General features: G+C 36.1%; 1 protein-coding gene across 1 annotated transcript; it reads right to left on the bottom strand.

The window, feature by feature from the left end:
- Window positions 1-781: 781 nt before the first annotated feature.
- LOC149798203 (alpha-amylase-like) lies at window positions 782-9,846 on the bottom strand. The gene is made up of 7 exons (XM_089960555.1): window positions 9,694-9,846; window positions 6,051-6,187; window positions 5,544-5,698; window positions 4,081-5,198; window positions 3,091-3,303; window positions 2,463-2,694; window positions 782-1,115 (listed from the first exon to the last, which is right to left on the bottom strand). Exons 1-7 carry the CDS (start codon window positions 9,737-9,739, stop codon window positions 875-877), a joined length of 2,142 nt encoding a protein of 713 aa, XP_089816681.1. The 5' UTR covers window positions 9,740-9,846; the 3' UTR covers window positions 782-874.
- Window positions 9,847-10,527: the final 681 nt, after the last annotated feature.

Here is a 10,527-nt window from a genome sequence, read left to right as displayed (position 1 = left end):
AAAATGAGGATTGTGAGGGGTGTTTCCAGTGCGAAATGCGTATTCATGCATGCAATAGCAAAAGTGAATTGCTTCTCGATGTAGTGGTTACCTTTCGAATATAATTGCATGTGTAAGAGTCTACACCATTTCTCTTGGTGTTTATAAATATTGAATTCTACAAATTCATAAAACTATACAAATTAGACATTTCATTCCATAAAATCTGTATTTCTTTAGTTTTTGTGTATCCATGGCAATGTCTAGCATTTTCTTGCAGATGTGTCATGTTAGGTACATACTCAACCTAAAATGCAGCACCTAAATATTTGGAATATGAAACATCAATACAGTTGTTTTAAAACACTATGATAAATCTTAGTCGCACTGAGAAACAGTCTCCATGTTTAACTTCTAAACACTGAGGAAAAAGAAATTCAGTACGCATTCAGTTTTTGAGAAATTTCGTGACATTGTTCCATGGAAACTCTGTTTCCACTGCTTGCTTCTGTCATACATCTGCGGTGTCATTCCGTTCCGACGATAGAAGAAATGTTGCAAATAAGCTATAATTGGCTAGTGATGTACGCTCTGCTGCTGTATACGTCAACCAGTTAGACCTCTGTTTTTACCAAAATAACAGTGCCCACTGATATGCCAACCAGCTGGACCACTTTGTTTACCCCAATAGCAGTGAATACCTATTGTGATTCACGCGTGCGAGTATTTCATTGCATATAATTTTCCCGAACCTTGATAATACGGAATTAAGCCAGTACCTAAAAACGGGCGACACTCTACATGGAGTCCAAAATGTTTTATTTTAAAAAGAATGAAGAGACACAATTGTATAAACAAAAAACCAGTCGGATATACAAATGAAATTGCAATCATTTTAAGATATAATATTCATTTCACAAGTTCCGCTGTTCCAGTGAAATACGTTGAGATAACCACAACGTGCCCAGTGGTTACCGGAAGTATGAGGAGCGCTTGCACCAGCAGTTCCGGTACATTTGGCAGCGCTTATATTAGATTCCCATCCACCATTGACGATGCCTTTTAATTCAAACCAGCCGTTTTCCGTTCGGTCACAGTCCATATCTATATCAACTAACCAGTAATGCTCGCCGTATCTGTTAAAGAGAAGGGACAGCATCAAGTAAATTCAGATAATTAGCACACTCTTTATAATGACAAACATTTTCAAACACTAAGCTGCACATGCTTTCCTACGTATCCTTCTTTACGAAATATCACATTGCTCAATTTTCGAATATGTTTGATATATTTTTGGAACACATTGCGATTGTTCATCACGACGGCCTTTAGCCCTATGTGTCACTCAAAGGATGTGACATGGACCGCGCATTAAATATACTATGCAAATATCCAGTTTGTCTTTGGTTCAGAATGATTGTACTCAGAGACGGGTGCGATTCATTAAAAAAACAGAAGCTCAATGAAAATGACATACATATATCTGCTTGAAGACTATGACATCAGAATATTGGTCAAAGTGACCTAGGCTTACAATGAAATGTCTTTCAAAGTCTTGTCTAGTCTCAAGCCTATTCCATTAAATTTAAGTTTTATTTAACATGTGCGATACGAAAGAAAAAGTCATTAATATAAAGTCACCGCTTAGCGAACATGCAATGACTGACAAAATAACGGTATCAAGAAGTTCGTGCTCAATCTTAGAATAATGTACATAATTCTGCTGAACCAAATTACAAAGATTCAACATCATTTGTTATTCATCAGAATAGTGCCTATGTCTTGGTAGTTCTTTTATCCATTGAACTACGCGTTTGTGGAAAACCTGCCATATAATCAGTATCGAGAAATTTACTACAAGGCTAGTAGATATCATATAGTAGCTTTGACCTATCTATGACTTATATATATATATATATATATATATATATATATATATATATATATATATATATATATATATATATATATATATATATATAATCTATTTTACATCTCAGTGCCAATGGCATGTGTGCAAGTGTCCCGATAATATGTCAATTGGTTTATAAATAATGTTGCAAGATTTCTCTTTGACCAACATAGTGATATATATATATATATATATATATATATATATATATATATATATATATATATATATATATATATATATATATATATTCCCAATTCAGTTTCAAAATCTAGTTTCATTAATACAATGTTTGGAAATGAACATGGGCCCATCTATCTTTCCGACTTCCAACTTCCGATGAACATGAATAAAAAAGTAGTCATCGCCAAAAGTCTGCAATCACTACTTTTATTAAAAACACTCATCATTACCGATTATTTAATTTAGCTGGCATCTTTAACAAAATGACGCTGCCCAGGAGCAACAATAACGCTTGTGTGTATGTCCCTGTATGTTCTATTTACATTCGTCGGTTGGATAGAATCTACCGGTAAACATTGTTTTAAAACAATGTATAAATATATCTTACTTATTCAGGCTGTTGTATCCAGGACTGGTAGGACTATTGGAAGTCCAGACAGTCGGTGTACCCTCGGCAGCTCGGCCATTATATGATCCTTGACCGGATTCGGCACCATACCAGTCTAGGAAATTATCGTACTTGTTCCAAGCATTCAATGCGGCATAATGGTCTCCTGTACCGAGATGTCTGTGCCTTACAGGAATAGCGCAGTGACTCGAGGAAGCATCACTGGTACAACCTGATAGATAACAAGTACGTACAATAAAGTATATTCTTTAGGACCAGGAAAACGTATAATATTGGAAACATGTCCTATATAGTCCACAAACAGAGAGTCAAGTAGAAACATACATACATACATACATACATACATACATACATACATAGTTGTATCTTGCAATCTATACTTACATTTGATCTTAACCACAAACCATTTAATGCAAGATTATTTCAATTGACATTTGGCGATCAGAAACTATCTTTCAATATGTGATAAGACTGAAGAGAGGGAAGACATCAAAACAGGAGTGAAAGAGGATGCATTATATCAAACGTGACAAAGATAACATAATGCAGAATAATACAGCTATAGTTTCTTAGGTAATATTATGCGTGCACACTGGAACTGTCATACCCGTTACTCTGACGTGATCTAAACCTCCGCGGATAAAGAGATCTTCTCCAGAAACTGTCCTTCTTTCGACAAAGATAACTGTCCTCTGCCATCCTGTCTGGGTGGGTACGGAAGGCTGAGGTGCTGCAGTGATCGTGGTAAGTGTCGCTGTTGTTCCACTTTCAGATCCTGAACCAGAACCACCTCCGTCCCCGCCAGGGCCCGTTGAGCCACCTCATCAATACAAAAATAATATTACCTTATGTAGAAAACTTAAAAGCTAGAGAAGAAGCTTACTGGATTATTTCGAGTCATACTCCAAATGATGTTTTTGATTTCCTGCAGTGTGATGGGGCAAACAATCTTACCCGTTCAGCCGTTATGACGTGCTAAATATCATACGTTACATATTCATTAAATGTATGGAAAACTATCATGTGTTTTAATGTTTGTTTGCAAATTTTATTCATGTAACAGTATTTTTCTGATTATGAAACCTTTGCATAGAAAAATGACAATCCGTAATAAACCCGAAAACAGAAAACGAGACACAAAAATATGTTGATGGATAATATACCCTTGTCCAAGACCCCGCTTCATTAACGTCGCTATACTTATTTCGGAATTCAGCATTTTGTTTCTCAATCTTGATAATTGCTTTAAATAAAATCATGATCCATACCTTTGTGAATTAAAAAGGAATAGAGAAGAAAATACAGAAAACGTGGTCCGATTACTGTCGCATTTGTCCTACAATGAAACAATGTTCCAACCAGTTTGCGCAAAGGCTCAATAACTAAATAGCCGAATTCCTATACGGAAGTTATAGTAGACGATTCTTTTCACTGGTATGGTTTAACCCCTGTTCTAATAGGTTGAGGAAATAATAAACCTTGCAGATAGAGAACCCCTCTACTCCCAAGCAGATTTTCCTTCCACTTTTTTCTTCTTCTTATATATTATTTAAGGAAAGGAATTAACACAACTTATTATTAATATAATAATTCTTACCAACAACAAAAGCGACGATAGGATCGTCGTTGTTGCTGATGACAATATGGGCTCTTCCACTGCCATCGACGGTGATTTTCTGGGCACAGTCAGTGATAAGGTCACAATATACTCCAGCAGGCAAACCTGTATCCAAGGTAGCATCCATGTGTCCGCTCTTGGCCATTGCAAAGAAGCCTTTGTTGCCTCTGGCGAATGACACCTGATCGTTTTCATTGTGCCATTTCCTCTTGTCTGTTCCCGCAACAGCATTTCTAAAAGCTGCCATATTGGCAATAGCCCTCCATCTGTGTTCGCATATCCATCCGTTTCCACAAGAGCCATCGCTATTGATGGGAACGTCTTTTGTCGTGAAATCTGCGTTGTGTGGAGGGCCAAGACTTGAATCGCTTCCAAACTCATAACTGCTCATAACACGCGTGAAACCGTAGTCATTTGCGAGAGTGAATGCAACAGCCATCTTATAATCTCTTGGAGTTTTGTGGGTTATGAGATTTCCACCGCCTCCGTGGCCTCTCTGGTTGTCATGGTTGTCGACAAAAACAAATGCATGAGACGATTGTGTCATGTGCCAACCGTAATCTACAACATTGTTTAAGTCTCCGAAATTGCGAATTCCCCATGCGATCTTCTGACAGTATCTAAATTCAGTAACGTATCCTAGAGGAGTATACTCTGTGGTTTTGATGGCGCCATCATTTTGATCTATAACCTCGTGGTAGAAAAATGGTCTTCCTCCTTCAGGGAGGTCTTTCACCTTATTTTGAATGGCTGTAATGTCCTTCGGCCACATATGTTTGGCGGCATCTATACGGAAACCAGCTACACCTATGTCTATCAGATGATTGAAGAAGGCCGCAATCATGTTTTGGACATAATCTTGGCTTTGATCAAGGTCAGTTAAACCGACTAAATGGCAATTTCTTACATTGTTCGGGTCCCCGTAGTTATTGACGTTGCCGTCATGTGACGGGCATCTGTCTCTCATATTGAAATGCTGGCGGCTGAATGGGACTCCAGGAAAATCATAGTTATCCGAGTTAAAGTTGCTCCCAGCTGTCCCTGTACCAGTTCTACCGAGGCCAGCCATATGGTTGACCACAGCGTCCACAAAGACCCTGTCAATAGTTAATTAGGCCTAATTAATCATGGGAAAACGTTTGTCAAGTCCAGTAATATCAAACAATTGAGGATTTTAATTATACAAAAGTTTAATGCACCCGAATCTCTTTCAATCCCTGTCTGTTAGAAGTATCTGAAGAGACGTCCATAAACAATACATAACTCGTTTGAATTATATGGTTGATGGTTCTATCGATAGGATTGAATTATATATAGCAATCTAAATCTGTGAGAAACCATATTTTCATTATTACCATAACGGTGTTTAAAATGTCCACGAAATATTGAAGTGTAATCCATATTCGCTTGAGAAACTATGTTGAGATAAACACTATACATACCTGACACCAACTTTTTTACATCGCTGTACCATGTCTACAAATTCAGCTTCGTTCCCACTCCGGCTGGTCAACTTGTAGCTGACTGGTTGATATCGTTCCCACCAAGGTCTGGGATAGTCCTTAGTTACCATCACATGCTCGTTGACAGGTGAGACCTAGGAAAGATATAATATTCGTTCAAGAAGTAAAATCTGGAGTACACGCGGAGATGAGACGCTGAAGGGATTTTGATTTAATGTGTTCATAAAGTGGATGTTTAATCTTTGGAAGTTTATAAGTTTTCATGCCAATCGTTAACGTTGTCGCTGACTAAAAAAAAAAAGAAAAAGAAAGAATATCGGTGCCGTTTATTTCGAGTTAAGGACAATGAAGGTGATGCATGTAAGGGAGACCATTAGTGCAATAAGATTCAGGACTATGCCATGCTATTAACACACATCTACATATTTAAACACTGAAACCATTCCTAAAAACGAAACAGACAATAATTATTGAAATATGGGATACCTGTACACCGCAGTATCCTTTTTTAGCCAGGAATCGTTCACATTCTAATGCAATATCCGTCCACTTCCATTCAAACAGATGAACTATCACTTGTTTCCCGTTACAGTGGGGGTCAGTGTACTGGCCAAATCCAGGGACTGCAAGAAAAAGAAAAAGAAGAAGGGAAGAAACAGATGAACTTAGAACAGAATTAGTATTCTTAACTAAAGTTGACAATATACTCATACTGCTGTACATACTGTAGACATTTTACTAAAACTGCAGAAGCAGTTCGCTCTGAATTATTCAAGCGTTAAAGAGCTGCGTTCATTTATTATAGGCTCCTAACGAAATATCCCATGTTTCCTTTATAATGTTATAACTTATGTCTTTATTTAAGTAGAGTGTTTCCACCCTTCAGGTCCGGCGTATTGTTTCCTCTTATGGATATTTGTAGCTATCACATTAAATTTGACATTCAAAAGAGTCACAAAAGAGTCTCAACTCTGAATTAGAATTTACTTGATACAGTGGTAATGGTAAATGTTGCCGCCAATTTTGTATTCATTTTCGTGATACTGTAGCCAATGCGGGATATCTAATTTGCAATTTGATTATGTTGGATTTATTCTCATTTCTTTTGCTTTGATTTCTGAAAGGTTTGGTATGATGTTCATACCATGTTGATGATTAGGTACAACTATACGTGGAGGTTTTATATAGTGCTGAGGTAATTGATGTAAAGTGTCTCGTCCAGGAATACACCACAGTAGACACCCCCATCCTCCTTTATACTGACACTCGCACCTACTGATCCAATTGTAGGTCTCGAAACCCGCACACTTACCAATAAGCAGCATGGGTCATTATTGGAAAGGATACATTTTGTTGGTTTTTTTTAAAAAATAAGCTCAATATATAAGTAGAAGATTGCAGATTAATATCTCCACGGGCTCATTCTCATCCATCGGATTTGCAAGACAATGGAGACTACATGGTTTTTGAAGACGTCATTCTTTCTCATTATATACAGCTCGTGCACTGAATTAGTAAGATATCATGCTCGAAAATTACGTTTCTTACAAAAATTTGATCTAAGAAATCCCAATTTTATGGAAACCTTAGAAAATATATAAATTAAGCATAGTTACTGGATTGGACATTTCTTTAAAAAACAAAATTAATGTGCATTTAGTTATAACCTTGAAATGAATTGTGTAATCTTGGCGAATAAATTGACACCATGGGTATGACTGTATCCAAATATGTAATGTACTAATTTAGGGCATTACTCACTTCAAGTTTGAGTGGCTAATATTGGTGAAATGAAAATGTTGACTCGATCCGGACAAATGCATTTAAATTCCAATAAACCCAAAATGTTTGTTATAGGAAGGTCCGAAAATGAGACATCTGCCTGCTCCCACCTTTATTTAATGCCTTTAGTGCCTTCTGCAATGAAATATTGCTGTCAGAGACATTCGATGATAAGACAAAGCGAAGATGACCTGTCATTAGATTTCCAAGGCAAAGATATCTTTATAAGTTGAACATGTGTCAGGTGTCACGTAAAGAATCGAAATTAATTTCAGGGCGTTAGATTGTTTAAGACTTAATCCCTTAATGCAAATACAGAAAAATGACAACTTTAAAATAAATACAAAAGAATGGCAAATTACGAACCTGTGAAATCCAACAGTAAATAATATATTAATAATAATAGGATTTTTCTGTAATATAGGCCCCTAGCCCATAATACAAATCCATGCATCATGCAGTACAAAAAGATGTTATAGTGCGTAACAAAAGTACATCGTATTTATAAGAAGTAATATACATGAAAGTAATAATTATTACTTTTATCGGATATAGGTGAGATACAGGTACATACTGTACAGTAATCAAACAAACGGATTTAAGGGTAACCCTAAAATTTGTGAGGAGCAATATTTGTGATATTGATCTAAAGTTTTATGTAGCAGGAGTCGTTGATAAAACGGTTTCTCTAATCTTTAAGGATGTGATATAAACATTGCTTAATTAGTTATCAGAATTGTACTAGTATCATTGTGTATAAGGGTCATACATTTTTCTAAAGTTGGATTTTTATATACAAAGGTGGGTAAGTATTTTCTTTGTATTTCACCATATAGTTGATAAGCAGTAATAAAATGGAATTCATTTTCGATGTTAAATTCAACACAATCTTTCCTCATGGCAGATACTTTCGTATCGTCCGGTATTGCCTCTGATTGGCAAGTTCCCCACTCTAAGCAAAGTGATTATATAACAAAGATCGTGATTTCCCAACAGTTCTAGATATTTTAGACAAGTGAATTCTACTACTAATGACATATAGAAGCGCAGACTTTCCATCGACTTAATCTCATCCTGCAGCTTTTGCCTAAAAGTATCTTCACATCTCTGACTGAACAATCTAAGAAAAGTATTTTCATCATTTACGCCCTGCGTACACCAAACATTGCCAAATCCAAATGTAAATATAAACTTTTTAACATAGTTAGCCTAGCTTTTATTTTCTTTAAGCGTAGAAAATGGCAAGTATGAAGAATCATTTCAAACCATTTAGATTTTAACAATATTTATCATTTATATAGCTATAACCAATGCTCTAGAGAATCGAGTCCAGCATATGTGATTTAAAGGAAAATGTTTTCTTGGTATAGCTTTTTCAGTCAAAAGACGCAATTTAATTTCACTAGCAAAATACATGAACTTTCACAACCTTGTAAATTCACGACCAGTCGATATATATATAAAAATGCACGGCACTGTTCACTGCATCATTTATCTTGTCCACTCAACTCGTATTATATGTATAATCGTCCAATACTTAATTATTTTAAGCATCATTATTATTGTTTAAAATGAATAATATTTTATATGTAATGTCAAAAATAGTAAGGAATTTAAATTGATAAATGTCAATCAAATGGTTCAAACAACATAACAAAATATAACACCCTTCCCCCGTTTCTTTATAAATTTACAGATAAGAATTTAAAATGAAAATGGAAGATTTTTTTAAAATCTCTTTTGTAAATACTGAAAACAAGTAGAGAAGATACTTGACTTGTTGTCATATTTCTTTGTAATCAGTATTTATTTTCATTGAATATCACTATCCACTCTGCACACAGATTACATGTAAATGTAAGCTTATGTCCTAGATTAAAAACAGAATATCATAGAAACAGTGTCAAAAATTGCTGATATAACAAGAGACTGCGAATAGTCATTCATATAGATTCAATTGTTGCGTTTAGATCTCTTGAAAATTTGAGGTGACATTTCAAAATTTCGACTGCTGCTAGTTTCACATATGTGTAGTTTGACATGCATCCATCACGTGTTTCCACGTAGTAGAAATAAAAATGATCTACATTTTAGCGCAATTTGTTTCAGCGTTTCTTCCCTGGGTTTAAAATTAGCAATGAACAAAGAAGACAAATCCAGAATTGTTGTTCCGGTCCACTACTCCTAACTTTCTGTAACAATGAAATATTGGTGTGTGTGTGTGTGTGTGTGTGTGTGTGTGAGAGAGAGAGAGAGAGAGAGAGAGAGAGAGAGAGAGAGAGAGAGAGAGAATATGTTTGTCATAACAAACAGATTTTGATTCAACAAAAATTTTGCAGCTGAGTACCTGCAATCCATCCCAGGATGCAACACAAAAGGACACGAAGATGCATGCTTTTCTCCGGTGCCCGTTAACAGTTCTGAAATGGATGGCGTTAAGTTCGCCGTTTTGTACATATGGAAGCGACGTAAACCAGTTATTATCTTTGATTGCTCTCGAACCGCCTTTTACATGTAAGGTTATCAATAGGATGTGTGCGTGTGTGTGATTTGGATTTTTAATGTAGCTTTAACAATTTGTCAGTCATTGTCTGTAGTGTGGCAGTTTATAGTGATGTATAGCGCTGGAGCTTCATGATGCAGACATGTAGCATGATGTCCCAACTAGTCACAATATCCTGACACAAGGTCGATCAATCCTAACACTAACTTCTTAATGCTGAGCGCGTAGAGAGACAGCTGTTAGTACCATTTTTTAAATAAGTCTTTGTAGCAAGGCAGCTGCTAGTGCCATTTGTTTTTATAGAAGTCTTTGGTATGACTCAGCCGGGGTTCGAACCCGCGACCTCTTGCATAGGATGAGCTTTCATTGCAATCTCTAGCACATATTTGGTAGGGAACCAAGAACGGGACTAGATTTTATAATCGCATGATATTGATTCTGTCGTCAATTTGTATCAACACGTTTTAAATATACAAGAAATTTTTTTGACAGTGAGCTATGTTTTACGTATACTAAGTAATAATTTTGTGACAGTGATCCATGATTCACATGTACTCATTAAGAATTTTGTGACAGTGAGCCATGATTCACATGTACTCATTAAGAATTTTGTGACAGTGAGCCATGATTCACGTGTACTCACTGAGAATTTTGTGACAGTGAGCCATGATTCACGTG

This window comes from Sinohyriopsis cumingii, chromosome 6 (assembly GCF_028554795.1).
Source record: "Sinohyriopsis cumingii isolate HCF-2022 chromosome 6, ASM2855479v2, whole genome shotgun sequence".
Lineage (NCBI taxonomy): Eukaryota > Metazoa > Mollusca > Bivalvia > Unionida > Unionidae > Sinohyriopsis > Sinohyriopsis cumingii.
This window is presented reverse-complemented; position numbering and strand designations above follow the sequence as displayed.